The sequence below is a fragment of the Juglans microcarpa x Juglans regia genome, chromosome 2D, assembly GCF_004785595.1.
Source record: "Juglans microcarpa x Juglans regia isolate MS1-56 chromosome 2D, Jm3101_v1.0, whole genome shotgun sequence".
Classification (NCBI taxonomy): domain Eukaryota; kingdom Viridiplantae; phylum Streptophyta; class Magnoliopsida; order Fagales; family Juglandaceae; genus Juglans; species Juglans microcarpa x Juglans regia.
Window position 1 is genome coordinate 42379535 of NC_054596.1, and position 23489 is coordinate 42403023.

Consider the following 23489-nt stretch of genomic DNA (forward strand, 5'->3'; position numbering starts at 1 on the left):
AATTCCGTCATGCACTATATATTGTTATTATTCCCAAATGCAGATTAATGTTCGTGTATTTGAACTGATGATTAATTTCTTGTGTAATGAGCAATATTAACCCTGCGGGTTAGGTCGAATTTGCCTCCCGAAGTATCTCATTCTTTCTTTTTCCAACAATCTTAATTGAAGATTAATTACAAATGAAAAAATGGATGATATTTTATGAATTATATATAAAGTAGTGTTACACGTATTTACAATTTTAAGCACAACACGTTATACTTATTAAGTAAAAGATTCATTTTATCAATTTTTTTTTTTAATTTGAATTTTGAATTTTAAATTTCATAATGTTCAGTATATCAATAACTGACACGCCAGCATATATTGTCATGTGAATAAAACTTATAAGTATAAATAATAGCATTTTCCTTCAATATATCCTCCTACATGCAATATAACATGCACATATATATTTTATATATACATTTTGTTCTTAAATTTGACCTAATTTTTCTGATCTCTCACACAGAATTAAGGTCTAGAACAGGAAACATAATGATCTCTTATATGCGTGTGTATATGGTCATTAATAAGCCAACAAATCCCAAATCCATATCCTTACAAAAACCACCTCCTAGCTAGCTTTCTAGCTTTTCGTTCATCCCTTTCTCGAGCAAGTAGAAAAAGGTCCATTTATTAGGCCTTCTAAATCTATAAACGTTACATCAAAATAAAAAGATTGTGGGGATCATCATGAGTGATCACACCTTATTCCCTATAAAACGATCCCCACGGCTCTCCTCTCTTCACAAGTAGTACCCTGCAAGCCAGAATCCTCCAATATATAGCGAGATAGAGAAAGCGCTGATAAAAAGAAATGCCCACATTACAAGTGTCTATGTCAAGTCCTAGGGTTGTTGTCATGACCACCCAGCTGAGTACTATTGCCCTAGTAGTACTGTCACTGGGGGCATTACTACTTCCATTACCTCAAGCAGAGGCTCGTGCTTTTTTCGTCTTCGGAGATTCACTTGTAGATAATGGCAACAACAACTACTTAGCAACCACGGCACGTGCCGATTCTCCACCCTATGGCATCGATTACCCCACACACCGACCAACCGGCCGCTTCTCCAATGGCTTGAACCTCCCCGACATTATTAGTGAGTTTTTCCATTTCATTTTGATCTCTTTCATAATTTCTAAAACAACCAGCTTTCTTTCTCCTCCAGGGTCAATGAACTTTCATGCATGATGGTTTTCGTTGAGCTAACACATAAAATGTGTTGTGTACTTAGGCGAGCAGATTGGGTCAGAGCCCACATTGCCATACTTGAGTCCACAGCTCACCGGACAAAGATTACTAGTCGGTGCCAACTTTGCTTCCGCCGGCATTGGAATCCTCAATGACACTGGAATTCAGTTTGTAAGTTTTAACTAACCTTTTTCACATTTGGTCTAAGGAGAAGAAGGCGGCCAGGGAAAGGATCAATGGACGCAAATGAAGAGGATGGTAGGGATAGTTGCATTAATATTAATGTTTGGTTGAAGGGATCAATTAAGGTTGCGTTTGGATAGTGAGTAACGACAAATAATAAAAAAAAAATATTAAATAATAATAAATAATAAATACTAGTAAAAATCTCATATCCCGTCAGGGTGGGTGTTTCTACTTGATCCAATTTGGGAGGGAAGAGAGTGTTATGATGGTAGGGCCCACATACGGATTATTTCATTTTTTCTTTCCTACTTGCCTACCAATTATATAAGGATGGCTTTGCTTTTTATAATGACCAAGATCGCCTAAATTAAAGAGAAATTCGAAGATGGGGATGAAAGTTCCCACAAATACCTCATTAATTTCGGTAAATAAAGTCATGTATGGATATGAAATTAACAAATTAGCTAGCTAGTCCAGTCCGTCCAGGTCCAATCTTCTAATTAGCTGAGTCAAGAGTCGTACAATTGCCATATAAAGTGATTTTTTTTATGTAATTAGCTTATAACTTTGGGCTTGTGGTATTGTGGTCGACATACTCATTAATACGCGCGTAATTAGTGATGTACTAAAATCGACTACTTTAAGCGTCGTCCAGTGCTAAACCTTTACACATTTCTATTTTTCTATTTGATCGAAATTCTCTTATTAAATTATGAAAAACTGAGTATATACGTGCGATCGAAGATTGAAAAAAGGATATCTGTCGAAGCTAGAAGGCATAAATATTAATTACGTTACAAGATCATTGCTGAGTACTGGATAAGCATCATGTGCCTGCATGCACTGATGATATTAGTGGAGGGAAAATGTAAATCAAAGGGATGATGAGATCATTAAAGCTCCATTTCAATAATGTTAAGAGTATCTCAAATTATTTATAGATATACAGTAATAAAATTATTTGTAAATAATAACAAAATAATAATAAAATATTATTATTCCAAAAACAGTTTAGTTCCAAAGGCGAGTTGTTGCAGGTATTGGTGGAAAGATGACAATATATCAACTGTTTCAACTTCGGATAAACATGTCGGTGACCAGCCAACCTAAAAAGACAGTTCACGGCAATGTTTGTGGAACTTTGGTCGGGATGGCTAGATCATGTACTGTTGGATCTGACGTGTTAGCCATTGATGAAACTCGTGTAGGCCACTGTGGATAAATAAATAAATAAATAAATAAATAAATAAATAAAAAAGAAGATCTAGCCTCCAATAATCCTAGCAAAAGGTGGAAAACAAGGCAACAAAAATAGGAAAAAAAAAAAAAAACAAACAAATGGGGAAGAGTTAAGAGAGGAGAACGAGACCGAGGTGAAGGGAAGGATGTGTTTTTTTTTTTGGGAGGGAGAGAGATCAGTTGAATAAGATTTTATTTTTGTTGCTACACATCTTTGCATACCAGGCGGTACAATTGGAAGGGAAAGAGATTAATTCCCTTGATCATCTCCTCTCTTTCTCTCCATATTTCCAAAGCCAGTTATCCAGGTTTCACTTGGGTTCTACTTTTTCCACCATTTTTGGCTACTTGTAGCTCTACTTTAATATATACTTTATGGAACGTTGGCATAAGAACTTGAGCTATATTTCCTTAATTATTCAAGCTCAAAAGTTTACTTTTTGACTTCTACCTGCAAGAAGATTAATTATTAGGACTCTAGACATCAAGATCATATTTAAAGAAGATTAATTATTAGGACTCTAGACATCAAGATCATATTTATGACATACAAGTTTACACAGATCAAGCTTTTATATATATATATATATATATATATATATATATATATATATATATATCTATCTTCAAGACTTCAACTCCATAACGATGTAACCCCGGCCCCAGTAGAAAGACACTAGGAATATCGATCCTAACAGCTAGCTCCTTTACATATATTTTCCCACAAAGGCGACACTCGGATCGACTTTTGACAGTCTGGGTATCTGCATTCAGGGCTTCGATCGGTTGTGCAGCAAAAAGGGTTCAAGCTAGGTTATCAAGTTTATAAGCACTGACACCAGTGAATCTGACCATTTTTTTTATTGTTTGTTTTTGGGTTATTTGCAGCTCAACATTATAAGAATCTTTAGGCAGTTTGAACTGTTCCAACAGTACCAGCAAAGGTTGAGTGCACTGGTCGGAGAAGCTCAGGCACGGCGGCTGGTGAACGATGCGCTTGTCCTCATGACTCTTGGTGGTAACGACTTTGTTAACAACTATTTCTTGACACCTTTCTCAGCAAGATCACGCCAATTCTCTATCCCGGACTTCTCCCGCTACCTCATCTCTGAGTACCGGAAAATTCTGCGGGTAATTCCAATATATGCTATATATACTTCGTGATTAACTGGCTTGTTGCTCCATGTTGAAAACGTTCCAGCTTTATGAGTTTCCGCAAGAACACAACATGTTTTGGAGATTTCATAAAAATAAATTTATAAATTGACATGATTTGATGTGATACGTTAAATCGTAAACTATTTTTATTAAAAAATAAAAGATCTAACGTATCATATCAAGCCATATTAATTTATAAATTTACTTTAATTTGTAAGATCTCTTTGCGATTATTTAGCACTTCTCAGCTTCATTTATTACAAAAGATATATATGTTTAATTGGTGGGTGATCAGGAGCTAGTTAAGAGATTTATTGCTCAATACGGTATAAACATTAAGGCGCTTGTTTGGAAAAAGTTTTCATTTAAAAATTTTCATCTCATCTTATTTTATCTCATTTCTAAACATCATTCAAATATAAATACTAATTTCAAACTAATCGTTACAATTCTTTCAAATTGTAACATTACAATTTTCTTAAACTTTCGAACAAAAAAATAAAAAATAATTCAACTTTTTCAAATCTTCAAATAAAAATAATATTATAAAATTATATTCTAACAATATTTTAACTTTATAATATTTTTTATTCAATTTTTTTCTCTCATTTCACAAAATCTAAAAAATACTCAACTCAAACTATTGATCTCACTATCTTTTATAAACCATATTATTATTATTATTCACAAAATTTTCATCTCATCTCCTTCCTAAACATCTCCTAAGACTTGACGGAGATGCTTGAACTTTTTCCCACGCACACGCAAAACAATATATAGCGGTCACACTTTAGGCCGGAAGTACCAGTTTTTCATTTCTCTTTTATTTTTAATCAAACTTCCTTTAAGATTAAAAGAAAATAAATACAAGAGGAGAGAGCATAAAATCTCCAAACAAATCTCATGCATTACCGAATTAGTGACATTGCATACAATTACGACATATAAATCTAATTGACGGATAGGAGCATTTATAATGGTTCTTTTATCTTATCATTTAAAATATATACATCACTAAATTTCAATTTTTCTATTTTACATATTGAGTACTTTTACAATAAAGAAATGCTATAGACACAAATTGATTACACAAAATAAGCCTACAAACTGGTGTAGCTTCATGAAATCCGTTAGATTTACTTTATAATAAAAACAACGTTACAATCAAACGTATCACATCAAACTAGATTGTGAGTTTACTTTTCATTTGTAGTTAAAGTATTTTCCCTTGAGCGATACGAGCTGGGGTATTTTTTTTTAGAGGCTAGGGATATTTTCACTCTAAAGTATCCCTTTGTGCAACTTTCCTAAACATCCCTAGACTAAAGTACTTTACAATTTGATAAAATTTTCATCTCTTCTCATTCCTAAACATTCACTAAGCTGATGCATGTTATATTTGGGCTTTTCTCACCATTTATGATACTTAATTTAGAGGTTATACGAGCTGGGAGCCCGAAGAGTGATGGTGACGGGAACAGGGCCATTGGGGTGTGTCCCGGCAGAACTAGCCATGAGGAGCAGGAATGGGGAGTGTGCAGAAGAGTTACAACAGGCAGCTGGAATTTTCAACCCGGAGCTCGTCCAAATGATAAAACAACTCAACAGCGAGCTCGGCGCAGATGTTTTTGTTGCTGCCAATGCGTTCCAGATGAACATGGACTTCATCAACAGTCCCCAAAGATTCGGTTTGCTTTTTGCACCCTGCATCCTATTTACTGATATATATTGCTTACATGCATGATTAATTTTGCGTCTATTTTAATCTCTATTTGTCTTTTATCTAAACTATAATTAATTGATCATTATTTTCTGTTAGGAAAGGGGAACATATATATATATAATCGATAATTTAACATCATGATCAAAAGGAACTAATTAGTCATATATATGTCTAAATCCTAGCTGCATTCACTCTCAAAACTGTCAAACAGTACTTATGATATTCTAAAAAATGAGTATCAAGATCCTTTTTATAAGTTTGGGTTGGTAGGGGGAGAATAAACAGAGCGAACGCCTTTCATATTAGGAAATTTTTGTTAACTTAGAGATGGATTTCATGAAATTAATTTATATCTGAAATATTATAAGAAGTCTGTCATGATCATAATTAATATTACAGGCTTTGTTACATCAAAAGTAGCATGCTGTGGGCAAGGCCCCTATAATGGGATCGGAACATGCAACCCGCTGTCAAGCTTATGTCCCAACCGGGACATCTACGCATTTTGGGACCCTTTCCATCCATCAGAACGTGCAAACCGCCTAATCGTGCAGCAGATAATGACCGGTTCTTCAGATTACATGAACCCCATGAATCTCAGCACCATTATGGCCATGGACTCCAATATCTAATTAATAATATTGTTGTCTAATTAGTTATATATATATATGTAGAATTGTGATATTCAAATACTACTTCATGCCTAGCTAGCTTATATCTATATGTAAGGACAAGCCCTAATGGGAATCGATCGTTCTAGCTAGCTAGCTAGGTTTTTAATTAATTAGTGATTGGCAGATGCATTTTACATTCTACATGCAATGATGTTGTGGCAGTGCATTTGGTATATCTGTAACTAGTGATCATGACCAGCTTAATTGTATTCGAATTAATTAAGTACGTTGCTTGGTTGAATATATAATTAATGTTGATGCAGTACGTAGTATTGATTGCTTTGGTTATCATGTACTAAATGTAACACCCCGATTTCGAGATTCAAGAAGTTAGCTCATATTACCTAACATCATCTCCAAACAACATAATGTATACATTTTCCATAAAAGAAAAAAAAAAACATAATGTATACATTCCAAGTTCTCTATAAACCATAAAAATTGGTATTGCGACCAATAACTTTAATATAATTACTCTAAGACACCATGAAGTCTCAAAATAACCTTCAATCTTCAGAATTTGTATCAACATAACCAAATAAAACTATTGCATAAAACTCTACCAAAATCAAGATACCCAAAGTACTCTCCTTTTACTTAATTTACTATGCTCACATAGCCATATACATGCTTTCGATTCTTGATTCTCAACTTAAGCATTCAAAAATCTAAAAATATTGTGAAGATAAGGTGTGAGTTATCAACAACTCAGTAAGTAGATAACGTATACTAGTATGTAAACATGAACTTTTTCAAAAAGTTCAGAATGCAAAAACAAATCATATCATTTTCAGTATGCGTATCTCAAACTCGTGTTATCAGAAAATCAGAGCGATTTTTCAAACTATTCATATATATTCAAAAACCCTTTGGCATAACATGACTGAACATCTTCATCTTATCATATCGTATCGTATCGTATCATATCATATCACCATATTATATCATATACCATATTTAACCTCTGTGGTAGGGTTGTACTATCCCCGGTGGCCAAACTAAGCAGTATCAGAATGTGAAACTTCCCCTTATTCGTTCTTAGAGCCTCGAGTGTGCACATAGGAAAGACCACGCATAAAAACTATTTTGTTTTCAAAGTGGGTGCACTCAAAAATAAAGATATTGGTACCAACTATATAACATAATCGGAATCAGAATTAGAAACAGAAGTTAAATCAGGATGTCATGCCAAAAGTTTTTCAGATGCCACATCATATCAAAACAGAGTACTAAATAGATTCATATCATTTTCACATAATCAAAATAGATTCAGAGCATTTTCATATAACATGTACAAAATTATCAGATTTTATATTTGCTCTTTTGCACATTTTAGAAAAAATATGCCAAAATATTACTCATGTCTAAACCAGTCATGTCAGAAAATATTTTCTCTTTTATACAGATTCTATGAGTAATGCAGAACACATAACTGAGGTTGTTTTCATATTTCTTTTCAAAACATAACATGCATATTTTTTTATAAAATAATTCTCAATTCATTTACATTTTATGCAAAGTCTAGTATAGGAACTCCGCTTACCTGAACTTTTTAACTTCTCTTAATTTCCTCATAATAGTGTCAAAGGAATATCAATCATTACCTATAAAATAATCACGCAACTTGCATAAATTTTATGTTGAACACATATTTCATAATTAAAACTAGAGATATAAAAATCATTATTTTCTTAATATCTAAAAATCATCGGAACTCTAAAATATCGACTCTCTCCAAAATACTTTGATTTTCATATGATTTCTCCAAATAATTTCATGATAAATTCCTAAAATCATTCTAACTCCATAATATTGACATTAAAAAGATAATTCTAGTGTTCATACTTGAACTTTAATTTTTCCAACCTCCATAAAATTTTTAACTCCAAAATAATATATTCTTTCCTTAGATCTAAATAATCAAAGCTCAATGACTGATGAACCGGGGGGTGTATATGTAATTATACTAAAAAAAATTCTCAATATTACATGTACCTGTATTGGCTTCATTGCTTCAAATTAACACTTGAAGGTAGATGGCTTAGTGGTACTTTTATAAATAACTAGGGTGTTAGACCTGGTATTGAAAGGAAGTAACAGCTTGAAAACCCCATGCAATTCTGAGAAAAACAGACCCATTAGAGAAGCGAACTGAGAGACGGATACTTACTATGGAATAACTGATGTGATGGAAACTCATCGAGAGAGAGACAGTGAGTGGCGAACTGTGGGTTGAGCTAAGGTCGACAGCAGTGCACCATGAGGGAGAGAGAGAATCACGTAGAAAGAGAGAGAGTTACGATCGGCTTACCGAGAGGGGTGGAGATATCACATGATGGTGGCTCACAGTGGCACAAGGTTGGGCATGGTTGTTCGGGGTGGTGCAAAGAGAGTATCATAGTGGATGCGTGGTGGTCGAACGGAAGATCAGGTTGGCTGCGCAGTGGTCGAATGGAGTATCGCGTGGTCCATGCTTATTACTCTGTTTTGAGTATTAAAAACAGAGTCTCGATTTGGTCCTTAGAAGGTGATGCAAGTTTGTGGGGGTAGATCACGGTGGCTGAAGCCATTGATGCGGGTTGCTGGGCTTCACGTTGGGACGGACATTCTCAATGGCAACAACCAAGTGGGTGTCGACAATGGTGAAATCTCGATAATGGAGAAATGGAGGAGGGTGGTAATGGCTTTATGGCTTTATGGCTTGTTAAACTTGAAGTTGAATATATTCATTTGTCCCCATTTTGGAGTGTTTACACAGTGCTTTATTTATAGAGAAAATCATGCTGAAAATAGTTTGGCATTCTGACAAATAGATGGTGCGCTGATGGCCTATAACTAGTTGTGTGATCGTGCTAGTAACAGAAAGATGCCTTTAATACAAACAAAATCACACGAAAATATTTCCACATAATCACAAGGTTGTATTTCCAGAAGATTCTTGCAGCTGAGATGGCTTGACGTCCTCGTGTGCAGTTGAGCTAGAGCATTGTAGCTTGGTGTGCTGAGTCAAGGTTGAGCTAGAATTCTTTGAAAAGTTATCATCCTCCCGCGGGTCCATCGGGGAAGCCATGGTGAGACTCGATCTTAGTGTGAGAAACTGAAATGAGAGCAGACGTTTTGTGAACATATCAACAAGTTGATCACGGGAAGAGATGAAGGTAACATGTAGTGTCTTTGAAGCAACTCGGTCACATACAAAATGGAAGTTTATTTCCATGTGCTTTGCTTGTGAGTGGAGAACCGGATTGGCGGAGAGGTATGTGGCCCCCAGATTGTCACACCATAGAGTGGGGGAGGGGGGGTGTGAGAGAAACAGGCCAAGTTCTTTGAGTAGTGACTATAACCAAAGTAATTCAGCAGTGGTGTTGGCAAGAGCTTTGTATTCGGCTTCAGTACTCGATCTAGCAACTATTTGGCAAGAGATGAGGTTTGATCCAAGGAAGACACAGTAACCCCTATGGAGCGACAATCATCTGGGCACCTCGCCCAATCCCCATAAGAAAAAGCATGGAGATGGTAAGAAGAGGATGGCCGAATGTGCAAGCCATAATGAGCTGTGTGTTTGAGATACCTCAGTATTCATTTCATAGCTTGCCAATGAGGGAGTTTTGGGGCATGCATGAACTAACAAACCTTACTTATAGCAAATGCAACATCAGGCCATGTAAGAGACAGGTATTGAAGGCTGCCATCAGTGCTTTTATAGAGAGTATGATTGAAATATGCTAGGTCATCAGTAAGGGAGAGATGAGTAGAAGTTTCTATAGGAGATTTTACGGGTTTGGCTAAGTCCATGTTTTCAGCATATCACATATGTATTTTGTCTGAGACAAATTGAGACAAGTGGACAATGGATTTATTTCGAGGCCAAGAAAAAATCTAAGGGGACCCAAGTCTTTGACTAGGAAGGATATACTGAGAGATGCGAGGACAGGGGAGATGGCATCCAAACTGGAGTCAGTGAGAATGATGTCGTCTACGTATACTAGAAGAAAAATGGTAAAAGAACTATTATTGTAAATAAATAGAGAAGGGTCGGCAAGAGATGGTATAAATCAAAATTCAATGAGTCGGGTACTCAATTTTGAGAACCAAGCTCATGGTACTTGTTTGAAGCCATAAATGGCCTTGTTCAAGCGACACACATGATTGAGATAATCTGGGTTGATGAAACGAATTGGTTGACACATGTATACTTGTTCTTGGAAGTCCCTATGAAGGAAGACATTATTAATGTCTAATTGCCTAAGGGACTAACTTTCAGATACAACAATGGAGAGAATGGTTTGGATGGTAGTGAGTTTAACAACTAGACTAAAAGTTTTAGAGAAATCAATACCTGCCTGTTGATGGAATCCTTTAGCTACCAATCAAGCCTTGTAATGCTCAACAGAACCATCTGATAGTCTCTTAGTGTGGAAGACCCATTTGTAGCCAGCTAAATTTGTGATGCTAGAGGAGGAAACCTGGGTCCAGGTGTTCGTCTGCAAAAGAGCTTAGAATTCGTCAGATATGGCTTTTCGCCATGGTTGGTATTTAGCTGCCTCTGTATATGAACTGGGGGATTCGAGAATGGAGCTAGTGGTGGTAAGATAGCTATTGGGGGGGGGGGGTGGAAATAACATTGTCCTGTCAGTGAACCTATGAGGACGAAGTGAATTTTTTTAGAATCGAGTTATAATAGGTGCTGGAGAAGGAGATGAGTCAGTAGACAGAGATTGCGAGGAGGAAGAAGAAGTAATGGATGATTCTGGAGAGGATGAAAATGGAAGTGGGCTACCGAGAAACAAGCTGAGAGGATAAATGAGTGGATGACGAGGCAGTATTGTGGGAAATGGATAGAAGAATGAATGGGCTTGGGGCTGAGATGGATCTAGTGGAAGGAATGATTGAGCTGAGTTGATTAGAATTTGACTTAGAGGTGGGCTGAGAATAGAGGGAATTTGAGTGGAAAAGGGCTTGGAATTATTTTGTGAGGTAGGGGATCTGTCAGCAAATGGAAAAAGATTTTTATCATAGATTACGTCTCTGGAGACATATAGTCTTCCAATAGGGACATGGAGATAGCGATATGCCTTGTGGGAATCATTGTATCTAAGAAATAAACATTGTGTGGATCAAATGTGCAATTTCTGGCGATTATATGACCTGAGATGAGGTCAACAAGCAGTGTCGAAGACCCTGAGAACGTTGTAATCTGGTGGTTTGGAAAATAGTTTCTGAAAATGGTGATTGATGATGAAGAATTAGAGTTGGAAGATGGTTTATTAGATGGACGATAGTGTGGAAGGCACCGGCCCAAAAATGTTGAAGTAAAGATGCGTGAGCCATGAGTGCTAATTCAGTTTTGACGATATGCCGGTATTTCCTTTCCACTGCACCATTTTGTTGGTGTGTGTGGGGACATGATAAACAATATGAAATTCCTTTTGTTTGAAGAAGGTTGTGAACTGATCGATATTCACCACCCCAATCACTTTTTAATGATAAAATTTTGGAATTAAAGAATAACTTGACATGATTTTGGAATTGAGTAAAAACCTAAACAACATAATATTCTTGTATTAAAGGAAACCACCAAGTGTAACGAGTAAAGTCATCTAGGAAAGCAACATAATAGTGAAAACCATCTCTTGAAATAACTGGGGCAGGGACCCATACATCAGAGTAAATAAGTTGCAAATGTTTGGTAGAGTGCTGATGAGAATCTCGGAAGGGCTATTGAGAACTCTTTGCTTGATAGCAAGCTCAACTTGGTGATGGTGGGTCACGAGTGGATACTGGAAGAGAGTTGTGTGACTTGTATTGGTGGACTAACTGGAGGGAAGGATGCCCAAGTCATGAGTGCCACTGAGATGAGGTGGTGCGCTCGTCAACAAGAGCTTGAGGTGAGGAAGGTTGAGTTGGAAAATAGTAGAGTCTGTCATACATGGGACCACGAAGGAAATGTGTCCCCATCTTAGAATCCTTCACAATGAAAGGGGAACTGTGAAACTCAAAGAAAACAAAATTATCAAGGCTAAATTGTATAACCGAGACTAAGTTTTTAGTGATATTAGGCACATGTAACAGATTTTTAAGGAGGAAGGAGCGAGAGGTCCACCATAAAGAGAAGAGTGAATGTTCAGGTTGGCTAAGTCAGAGGTGAGATGGTTTGTGGCAGCGATGTCGGGGTACCAAGACAAGCTAGAAGATGAAGCAGAGGTCGAATAGTGAGTTGTGAGAGTTTTCAGTGGGTCACTTTGATAGGCATGGTCGAATCTGTGATGGTAGCGTATGGCAAGATGACCAACTTTGCCACAAAGTTGACAGGTGGGTATGGAGTGGGGAAGAGAAGAAGATTGAGGAGAGTAATTATATGAGGAAGGGTGAGGAGAAAATGAGTTGGTGCGACCTCTGCCACAACCACCACCACGATAATTACAGCGGTGGAAACCACAACCATGGGAAGAGGAACTGGAGGTAAAATTGGCTGAGAAATTTGTGGGAGGGGGAAGATCATTAGAATGGGACAACCAACTTTGATGGGTGAGTAAGAGGCCATAGAGTTCTACAGGAGAGAGGGGCTCAATGCTAGTGGTAATTGAAGTGACAAAGTTATCATAATCACTGTTGAGGCCTGCAAGTAAATAGGAGACAAGTTCGGCAGAAGAAAGAGGAGTTCCAGTTGCGCTCATGATTTTGGAAAGGTGTTTAACCTTTCGAAAATACTCAGAGACAGGATTAGAACCCTTTGAAAGTTGTGGTAAGCTGGTAACGGAGTTGGATGACTCGGGCATGGGATTGAGAAGTGAATAGGGTCTCTAGAGCAGACCAGACATCACGAGCCGTGGTGTAGCCAACAACTTGTGCGATGAGATTGTCCGAGAGGGAGGAAATTATGGCACTCAAGATTAGTTGGTCTGCTAGTGGCCTATAACTAGTTGTGTGATCGTGCTAGTAACAAAAAGATGTCCTTAATACAAACAAAATCACAAAAATATTTTCACAGAATCACAAGGATGTATTTCCAGAAGATTCTTGCAATTGAGATGGCTTGATGTCCTCGTGTGCAGTTGAGTTGGAGCATTGCAGCTTGGTGTGTTGAGTCAAGGTTGAGTTGGAATTCTTTGAAATGTTATCATGGCTCATAGTGGGAAACAAAACTCTGTTTTTGTTGTGTAAAAATATAGGTGTTAATTTGTGGGTTTACGACAATGCAGTTGGCTACATTGGTGGTACGATTTGGTGGTCACAGCCAGGTGGGCGTAAGGGTGGCGATTGCACGCAAAGGAAGTGGTGGTAGTGGTGTTGTACTTTTGGCCTGGGACCGCGGGCTTTTTTTTTTGAGGGGGGGGGGGGGGGGCGAGGGTGGTTGTGTGAGATAGAGGTTGGCGGTTTGAGGAGAGTAGAAGAGGATGTGAAAATAAAATTGAGAGAGACCAAAAGGAAGAAACAGAGGAGAAGGAAGGAGGAAGAGAGAGTGGTCTCATGGGGTAGGTTGAGAAACTGGTGTGAGGGAGCGGGAGTTGAGGTTTGGGATGGAAAATAGCGTGGGGGGCACTACTCGGTGTTGTGGCCAATGTTTTGAATACCGTACCGGATGCCGTACCGGTCAAAGTACTGGAACGAAATATTTCAGTATCGGTATCGTTTCGTGTACCGTTTCGGAATAGTCGATATATGAATAAATTATATATAAAAATTATATTTCAAAATAATAGTCTATATATGAATAATTATATATAAATACATATATATGTATAAATATTATGAATCACCTAATCTAAATTGAGGGTTAAAAAATAGCTTGTAGTGTGAAAAAAAAAAAAATTAAGACCAAAATATTGGCCGGTACGAAATATATATAGTATCTGTACCGGCCCAGTAACCAGTACGGTAAATACTGGCCGTACTGATCTGTATGGTACGATAGTAATAACAGTGGTTGTGGCTGCGTGAAAATATGAGAAAGTTTGGAGGAGACTGGGAGTTATCGTGGGGGTTGGGGGGAAAAACAGGAGGAAAAATAATATTCAATGGGCCTGGGCGGCCTAGGTGTTACACTAAAGGCCTAAGTACTATTCTGTGCAAAATACAAGGGCAACTAGCGAAGAACTGGATCGAGTGGAACCGGTTAAATTATTAGTCAAAACTCGAATACTACTCGCAATATTCTAAAACGTACGTAGGACGTAGAATAGTCGTGGTCGCACTGTGGGAGCTTGTCCATCTGCATCATGCGATGAACGCGGAAGGAATATTTTGACCATGGACGATTTCAAACCCAATATCCTAATTCATAATATTGGATTAAATTTCATATTGGACGCGTGCTAGCTATTTATTTATTTATTTATATAATCGACATCAATATTATCCATTTGAAGCAGTCAGTCAATGCATGGAATTATTAATATATATAGTTAAAGATCACCTTTTCCAATAAAAACGTTTAGATGATCTCATTTTGCAATTAGCTCATTTTCTGATCAATTTTATACTAGTCCTAGCTAGCTAGAAGTGATGAATTGATCAAAAAAGAAAAAGAAAAAGAAAGAAAGCAAGCAAAAAATAATTAAAAATCGATATATATATATATATATATATATATATATATATATATATATAGAGTAATGCTACATACAGTCGTAGAATGTACAAAAGCTGTGCAATCACTTTGAAAAAGAGTGAGATCCACTGTTAAAAAATTAATTTCTTTTCATGTAGATCTCATATTTATTCACTTTTTTCAAAGCGACTGCGTGGTGCTTGCACACTCACAATTGCAAGTATCATTTCTTATATATATATATATATATATATATGTGTGTGTGTGTGATCTAAAGGCCAGTAACCAAAAATAAATAGGAATTTTGCATGTAATGTTGAGAAATTAATTAGCTGGAGGGAGAAAAGGAAAAGGTCATGGAAATTAGTTTTGATCCATGATCCCACAGCTAGCTAGTATATATTGAGCTGCCGGGTCTTATACAGATCACATGATGAGAATTAAAGAAGCTGAATGCATGCATGCCATTAAAAAATAAAAAAATACACACCATTGAAAAGTACTTGAGCATAAGCTAGAACAAAGAAATTATAAAGGCTTAAAGGCCGATATGATCTAGAACCCAGAAAGCTGGGGAAAAAAACCCATTTATCTCAGTCCCCATTATTTGCATGGTTACAGAAAGGACCGGAAAAAAGAAGGCTGGGAGCTGGAAAATAAAAGAGAGAAAAGAAACTTATCTGTGTCCGAAAACTAACTAATTAATTAGCCCTATTAATTAATCCAGACACCTGCAGCCCAAATCTTCTCTCCTATGAAACTCGCAATCTTCCCCACAGACTCCTTCATCACCACCCAGCCAACCTCAGTACCATGATCGCCAGCTACCTTAACACCATCAGTAGTACTAGTACTGCCGCTCGCATCCACGGAGACCGGCTCACCCACTTCGGCCCTGCTTATTGCCGACCTATTCCCAGAGCCTTCCTGATCACCATCCTTCAACTCATTGCTGGCTATCTTCTTTCTCTCTGTCTTCATCTTTGCGCTCCTTCTCTTCTTCTTCTTCTTAACCAGCTGATCATCTTCATAAGCTTCGATTATCTCGTGTATGAGTTCACGGCTAGGCGATGCATCCCATCTTGCCCAGAAACTCATATAACACCTAAAGCAGTTGCATTGAAACATCGGAGTGTGATCTGCCCATCCACTGTGATAATCAGCACTACCTTGATCAGTACTACCTTGACGTCTAGGAATAACAGCTTCTGGATGACCAGAAAAGTTGCTACAAATAGTACCAGTGTTAATGGAGCTTGAGATGATGATTAGGTAGGCCAAGACTTCTTTGTCTTCAGCCGAGAGGGCCGCAGTGAGGGCTAGGATTGTCGCCGGGAGCACCGCCAAAAGGTCGGAGGTGGACGGCGACGAAGGGTGCACCTGGCCTTTCTTGCAGATCAGCTTCTTCATGGCAGGTAGCTCAGGTAATTGATGATTCTGTGGTTCTTGAGGCTTTGGTGCTTTTGAGTTTTGATTATATATCTGGTTTTAACTTAGATTGCTTTCTTTGACCTTTGTAGTCTTATGTTTGACATTTTTGTTCTCCCCGTCTTGCGGAGTACTTCGTCTCGTGGAAATTGAGGATGGTAAATACGAATAGCTTACGCGTTTTAGGACTAGAAGGGCGACTAAATTCATATTTTATGGTCAATTAAGAAATTTTGCCACTTCAAAGCATTGCACAAATTCATGAAGCCATTTCTAAGTTTGGCGTAGATAGATAATACATCTAATTATATGGTATAATTTAATTTATAATTTAACTTTAATTAATTAAATTTTATTATTTATATACTAATTTAAAAATAAAATAACTTGTCTATCAATCATTTTCAATTTTTCACGAGGGATGCTTTTATTTTTATAGAGGGTTGAAGATTTTTCCTCGCTTTAGTCCACGTGGCTCAGTTCTATTCCATGGAAAATGGCCGACTAAGATAGAAAATGACTTTATTGGCCCAAAGGGTCTCTATTAAGGATCTTCATCCTGACTCAAGTTGGACTCACATGGGCAGGTCGAATGGTAATCCTGAATGGGCACAAGTGGGCCACCATGGAAACCAACAGTAAAATAAAGCCCAACTGGACAGCACCCACGGGCTGGAATCCCACTCAGCCCTTCAATTGTTTATTGGGTGCCGCTACTATGCCGCTCCATGTTGACTGCTGGGCATACCGTTCAGTATAAAATTTTTATTTTTATTTTTATTATTTTTATATTCTTTAATATATTGATCAGAGAGGTCAAATAGAGTGAACAAAATGAAGAGGGAAAGTAATTTTTTTCCTTATTTATTAAGCTTTTCAACCGGCTTTTTTTTCGGCGGGCAGCTCTATCAGTCAATTTTGTATCGACAAATCATTCTGATCTTTGGTATTTCAGCCATTAGCCATTTAAGAGACCTTGGATCCCACCGATAAAAACAAAATAAAAAAAACCTTGAAATTATTGTTTGACTGATAGTTCTAAGATGTACGCAAGGAAAAAGATCTCCTTAAATTATTGTCTAAATTTGAGGCTTTTATAAAAGATTTAGTCTACATATAGTCCTTAAATAGGGACTGTTCATGAGTTATGTTTAAAAAAAATTATAATTATAATAATATTCTTTTTAAAATAATATTTTTTTCTTTTATCCTCATTCATCAATGAGACTGCACATGCAGTCCTTCGCACTGTAAATAAAATTTCTCTATAAAATAAGAGAGAAGATAAATATATATACACATAAGGTGAGCGGCCGAAATCATTTATTTCTTATTTAATATTACGAGAGATATTTATACAAGCTTTTATAAAATGTTGCTGGCCATATTAAAATGTTATAATTACTCATTAATAGTCGGTCTCATTAACACGAAAGAAAGATTAATTACCATATATATATATATAATATATTACAAGCTCCTTATAATCATGCATCTATATGTATATAACACGATATATATCAATCTAATACTATGATCGGTACGATTAATATTTATAGCATTAATTGAAGATCATGAGCAATGCTATGTAGTAGTAGTAGTAGTAGTATGCGTGCATGCATATATGGCTAGCATGACAAGCGCTGAAAAGCAGGAAATCAAAGGAACTCGGCCAGGACCTTCTTCACCACATAATTGGAGACGATGCTATTGGTTTTCTGTGTTGGATGGAAGGCGTCCCAGAATACGTACTTGTTTGCATCTGTGCAGGTAAATAAATCATCTCGGTTGCACGCGTATCCCATCTCGAACATCCCCGTTGCACAGCAGGCCACTGAAGTGACCTCAAATCCTGTCAATATGTACATAATTAATTTGAACAATTAATTAAGAATTATATAATATAGCTAATATTATTTAATTAAGAAGAAGACCGCATGATTATTTCAGTTCAACAGACAACAAGCTATATAGGAAATTAGCTATATTTACGAATATATTTCTTTATGCGTGTGATCAGATCACCTGTGTCACTTTTGACCTGCAAAAGAATTAGGAGAGAGAGAGAGAGAGAGAGAGAGAGAGATAATCTTATTACTTATACGTACCCGTACGTACATGAGCTACCTGCAGGCCAGATACTCAAGCACGTTCGCACTAAATGCTCCAGCAAAGAGAAGCTAGAATTCAAAGGAATTCATTTATATCTACCGACCCGACTGATAAATAGTGTCAGACTATACTTAAATGTTAAAGCGAGATCTACGCAACAGCACGTACATTCTCAGGAGGTGGTTGGGAGCTAGCTAGGGAAATTAAAGAGTAAAAAAAAAAAAAACTGGAAAAATGATGCACTTTGCAATTAATAATGATCAGAAGCTTATTACCGTAGAAAGAAGGTTTCCTTATGATATGCAACAATACGTAGTATGGATTCGAAAACACCAACTTGATCCCAGAAAGCTCCTTGTTCAGCTCAACTGTCAATTTCTTTAACTTTTCATTGAACTCCAATGAAACATTGTTGTACCTCTCGTTACAGCCGTTTCCACCCATGATATTTGTGGCTCTCTCCAATGGCAAGCAGCCCATTGGAGGTAGCCCTCCTAAGGATATCTTCCGAGCTCCCAGACCGTAGAGTGCTTTGATGAAATTTGTGGCTATTCCAATCAGGTAGTCCTCGTAGCGTGTGACGCTGAACTGGGATTGCCTGCTGCCTGGGAAGGAGTAGTAGTTCTCCAGGAAATCATTCGTTCCTAAGCTCATGACGTGCAAAGCCTCGTTTATTCTTTTGTCGGCTTCGGATTCACCAAGATAGCTTCTCAGCTTCTTCTGATAGTCCTTATAGTACTCTAATTCCTTCCAAAGTGGTATCACAGACTGCATGCAGACAAAATCAAGAAAGAAGCAATTAAGCATTATTGGAAGACAATATTCTATTCTCTAATTATGCATAGATCACATCTACAGAAGAAACAAAAGCTAGCATAAAAAGAAACAGATAGAAAGACAGAAAGAGAGAGTATTAATTCAGATCATTCATGTGTTGTCTTAAAAAGAAACAGATCGATCAGACAACTTTCAGGGCTAGCCGTGGAGAGCACAACACCATCATTGAGTCCCATCGATCTTGCTTTTCTGGAGAATAGAGTGCTACTATAATCACGCACATGCACGTACGGTTAATAAACTACATCTATCTGGTTTTAGCAACCCCCCCCCCCCCCCCCCCCCCCCCCCCCCCAAAAAAAAAAAGACCTAACTTGACAACATGCAAGCAAGAGAATGGACTTGACTTGATCTGCATTACATATAATGAAATGATTAGCAAATAAACAGATCAACTTTGTTTTGGTTTAGGATCGACTTACCAGTACACTGGAAGTTGCGTTGTCATAGCCAGTCCCGGCAGAAGCAAATGTGACACCAGTAGCGAAGTCTGCTATGTTATATGAAGGATCCAAGTAGGCTGGTATTATTGGCTTGAGACCAAATGCCTCAGCGATAAAGTCAGTAGTGATTCGGCCATTGGAGAACCTTCCAGTTGCCTTCCCACCCTTAAAATCACGACCATAAGGCTCGAAATTGCTCCTGGCAATAGTTGGAATCTGGTTGTTGTTTCCAGCATCAACAGATGAGTCCCCAAACACGATGATTGCGGGGACTTTGGCACTAATTTCGGCAAACAGTACAGGGAATTGGGTTAGCAGGAGGAGCAATATGGTAGTACTGTACATGTATTCCATTATTTCCCGGCAGTCTCTTGTGTCTCACTTGTCCGAAACAGCAAGTTTGAACATTGGGTTCGGACTTCGGAGAGGGGACAGTGGGGATCGGAGAGAGGACATGAGTACTGGTGAATAAATAAAGGATGATTGGAAAATTAGTTAATGCGAGTTTGATTCTAACTCGATCAGGGTAGATAGGTAGTTGACAGCTTTGATTGCTACAGCATAGTAGTTGACCATCAACTGATCAAGATTTATTTTTTTTTTTTTTTTTTTTGTAATCAAGTGATCAAGATGGATCAGAATATAAAGTTAATAGGGTGGTGCTAGTGCCTAGCGGGCCGGCCGGCCGGCTAACGTTTACGCTAGTACAAATTTATAGTTTTCTTTTTTTTTTTATAATTTTTTAAGTATTTCTTTAATATATTTAACCAAAAAAATTAAAAAAATATACAATTTTACTAAAGTGAGGTTTGGACAGTTGAGATGAGATAAGTTGAGATGAAAATTAAAAGTAAAATAAAATATTATAAGAATATTATTTTTTAATATTATTATTATTTTGAGATTTAAAAAAGTTAAATTATTTATTATATTTTGTGTAAAAATTTAAAAAATTTATAATAATTAGATAAAATAAAATGAGTTGGAGGCCTTCTTATATCAAAACAGCGGGCCTAATAGTCATCTCTTTAATCACTAAATAAAAAAATTAAATTAAAAAAATTAAAATACTCGAGTTATAATTTTGAGCAGTAAGATTAAGGAGTCAAAAAACATTTTCCTACTAACTAATACGGGTAGTGGTATCATTTATTGCACAATATTAAATGTGTCGAGAGTGACACTCTTATTTTATCATAATTTTTTAAACTAAATTTTAATAACTTTTTAATAATTAATAGATCAGCATATATGAATATATAATAAAATTATAAATATGGATAACATTTTTCATGTTAATTATAGGCTTGAGGTTGGTAAGGAAGCATCTTAACTGGTATTTATGAATTTTCTAGCTAGGTCAATAATCCAGCTAGCCTTTCCCCAAATATAAATACAGTGCAGAGTCGCAGACACTCAAAAAGGAAAAATTAAAAGAAAAATGATAAGATTACTCTTCATTTACTATTAATTTACTCTTCTTTTTATATTTAATTTTTTTTAATTTTTAATTTTATTTAATGATTAAGGAAGAGATTATTAGTAAAATTATATCTTTTTTTAATTTTTTTTTAATAATTAAAGATGTTAAAAAAATACTTAAAAAAATGATAAAAAAAATAAAAAATTTGAAATATAGCATAAGTAGTAAAGGAGGAGTAAACCGGCTGGAAGGGTATCATCACCCAAACTAAAAATTCTTTCAAGAGTTGTTCAACTGATCTAGTACTCAAGTAGATTATGCAAAACAGTTCCAAATTAATTATATATATATATATATATATATATATGTGAGAAACATTATATATATTGTGTTTCATTATAATATATATATATATATATAATTATATCTGCCGATCCCAAATTCACAATCGATCAATCTTAAGATCATCATAAGAACGAGTAATAGTAGTACTTGGGGGTTTTAATTCCTTTAGTTCAATATTATTCATGATGTAATTATATTTTTACAATATGGAAACTAGCTGACCATCCTAGCTAGATTAATTATGAGAAAATATTATAAGCGGTCCATCCGTATGTCCTCAACCAGAAAACAACATTCTAATTGATTAGTGTCACGTAGGCTTTCCATATGAACTACAGTATAACTGAACATCAGGAAATTGGATAAGTAGCATTGCGAAGCTTTCAAAGTCTGCTCTCCTTCTCTAATTCTGAAAATCTGTCTGAATATTTTCTCTCTCCCTCCTTGAATTATTTTTGCCCCCAATTGTAGCTTTCCCTTCAGAGTTTCTGAGAACTTGGGTGCAATGAAGGCCCCAATTTCTAACTCAAGTCACCATCCATTATCATCACATCTTAGTTTCACATATGAAACTGGGTAGAAATTAAAAACCTTTCTTTCTTACCATGCTCACGAATCCTGCATGCAAAGCTATTATTTTTCTTCACATGTTTTTTTCTTCTGCCCCGTTTCTAAATCCTCTTTATCTGCACTTTCCAGGAAAATTCAATATGTTTCTTGTATTTGGTTGGGAAGGGAGGGAGGGAGAGAGAGAGAGTTGCTTAGAGCATTGACAATGGACTAGTTAAATGTCAATGCAAGTCTATAATTTGACTATATTCATAAAAAATCTTCCACATTAGACTAGCAAAAAATTTAAAGTTTAACACTTGATCTACAGAAAATCTTAATTCCTCTCTAATCTTGGTGAGTCATTGTTCACCCTTGAAATGTTTATTTTATTATTTCTTCTACCTTTCCTCTCTTTCCCTCGTTATTTCTCTTTCTTTGTCCGATTCCCTCGTTTTCATTTTCTTTCATCCCGAGGTTGTAGTACCAGGAGTTGGGCGAGACTGGTGGACTAGAAGGAGACTGGTGGACTAGAAGGAGACTGGCATACACGAGCCTGGTGGTGGACTCGATCTCCATCGCCATAGCTTGAATACGCTCGCGCAACTCCTCGAACTCGGAAGTCCTCAAACTGCTTCTCCAGCGAAAAGGACGAACTGGGAGCTTGGGCTTCACCGCCACCTGCCATCGAAGAGGAGCAGAGAGAGAAAGAGGGAGAGGGAGAAAATCGCGAAAGGGACGAATTGGAAGCTTGGGCTTCTCCGCAAGGTCGCGCATTCCTCCACAAATCCATCACAAGAAAATCGCGATTTGGGTATTTTTTACAAACTGATTTGCAATTTTGACGAACTGTGATTTGCGATTTTGACGAACTGTGATTTGCGATTTTGATGAAATGTGATTTGCAATTTTGATGAATTGTGATTTGTGATTTTAATGAACTGTGATTTGCGATTTTGATGAACTGTGATTTGCGATTTCAATTGTGATTTTGATGAACTGTGATTTGCGATTTTAGGTAGTACTATCAATTTCTTCTGGTTTTGAGGCACTTCCTGTTTATGAACTGTGAATGTTAAATTGGTATCACATGCACATACTTTTGTGAGTTTATTTGATGCTTATCAATGGAGTTATGTTAAGTGAGGGATGCTGAATGAGGTTGGCTACCCAGGTAGAAGAGAAGAGAATAGAAGAAACGAATTTTTTTTTTTTCTTTTTCAAGGGAGGGGGTTCTGTACGAGTAAGGGAATTAATTGAGGGATATTTTTTTGAGCTTTGTTTGTCATATTTTGAGATGAAGTAAATCTAATATTAGCAATGTTTGTTTCTTCATATGGTTGATACAAGATTTGGTTCTAGTCATTTTGTCACACTTCTTTCCATTTCATTAAGTTTTGTTTAAACTAAAAAATCGAGACATGAAGTTAGGATTTCACCTTTAGATATATATATATATATATATATATATAAAGTTTAACATTTGTGGAGTTTTATAGTGTTGATATTTGCGAATTCAGTCACTAATAACACTGATCAATTAATCTACTTGGGAAGACTCTAGTGCCCTCTAATAACATC

The 23489-nt window shown here is 36.5% G+C and overlaps 3 protein-coding genes across 5 annotated transcripts; 1 reads left to right on the forward strand and 2 right to left on the reverse strand.

Moving 5' to 3' along the window:
* The first annotated feature begins 734 nt into the window (after positions 1-734).
* Positions 735-23380, forward strand: LOC121250089 (GDSL esterase/lipase At4g28780-like). 2 transcript variants are annotated; one of them, XM_041149024.1, is made up of 6 exons: positions 735-1148; positions 1284-1411; positions 3554-3796; positions 5259-5511; positions 5946-6216; positions 23354-23380. In XM_041149024.1, exons 1-5 carry the CDS (start codon positions 863-865, stop codon positions 6176-6178), a joined length of 1143 nt encoding a protein of 380 aa, XP_041004958.1. In that variant the 5' UTR covers positions 735-862; the 3' UTR covers positions 6179-6216; positions 23354-23380. The 2 variants fall into 2 exon arrangements, with proteins under 2 accessions (XP_041004958.1, XP_041004957.1); XM_041149023.1 differs by lacking the exon at positions 23354-23380 and having other exon boundaries at positions 736-1148; positions 5946-6482.
* Positions 15117-16265, reverse strand: LOC121250091. Its single transcript, XM_041149028.1, has one exon. The coding sequence runs from the start codon at positions 16179-16181 to the stop codon at positions 15486-15488; it is 696 nt and encodes a 231-aa protein (XP_041004962.1). The 5' UTR covers positions 16182-16265; the 3' UTR covers positions 15117-15485.
* Positions 17626-20067, reverse strand: LOC121250090 (GDSL esterase/lipase At2g04570-like). Of its 2 annotated transcripts, XM_041149027.1 has the most exons (4): positions 19571-20030; positions 18587-19079; positions 18308-18379; positions 17910-18051 (listed from the first exon to the last, which is right to left on the reverse strand). In XM_041149027.1, the coding sequence occupies exons 1-3, from the start codon at positions 19943-19945 to the stop codon at positions 18357-18359; spliced, it is 891 nt and encodes a 296-aa protein (XP_041004961.1). In that variant the 5' UTR covers positions 19946-20030; the 3' UTR covers positions 17910-18051; positions 18308-18356. The 2 variants fall into 2 exon arrangements, with proteins under 2 accessions (XP_041004960.1, XP_041004961.1); XM_041149026.1 differs by lacking the exon at positions 18308-18379 and having other exon boundaries at positions 17626-18051; positions 19571-20067.
* Positions 23381-23489: the final 109 nt, after the last annotated feature.

Bases quoted from the DNA above. Each gene is read 5' to 3' on its own strand.
- LOC121250090 (XM_041149026.1), bottom strand. From the start codon at position 19,945: ATGGAATACATGTACAGTACTACCATATTGCTCCTCCTGCTAACCCAA. The intron at 19,080-19,570 runs GTAAGTCGATCC...GTCTGCATGCAG, and splicing joins ACGCAACTTCCAGTGTACTG to TCTGTGATACCACTTTGGAA. The intron at 18,052-18,586 runs GTAATAAGCTTC...ACATATTGACAG, and splicing joins AAGGAAACCTTCTTTCTACG to GATTTGAGGTCACTTCAGTG.
- LOC121250091 (XM_041149028.1), bottom strand. From the start codon at position 16,181: ATGAAGAAGCTGATCTGCAAGAAAGGCCAGGTGCACCCTTCGTCGCCG.
- LOC121250089 (XM_041149024.1), top strand. From the start codon at position 863: ATGCCCACATTACAAGTGTCTATGTCAAGTCCTAGGGTTGTTGTCATG. The intron at 1,149-1,283 runs GTGAGTTTTTCC...TTGTGTACTTAG, and splicing joins GAACCTCCCCGACATTATTA to GCGAGCAGATTGGGTCAGAG. The intron at 3,797-5,258 runs GTAATTCCAATA...TACTTAATTTAG, and splicing joins AGTACCGGAAAATTCTGCGG to AGGTTATACGAGCTGGGAGC.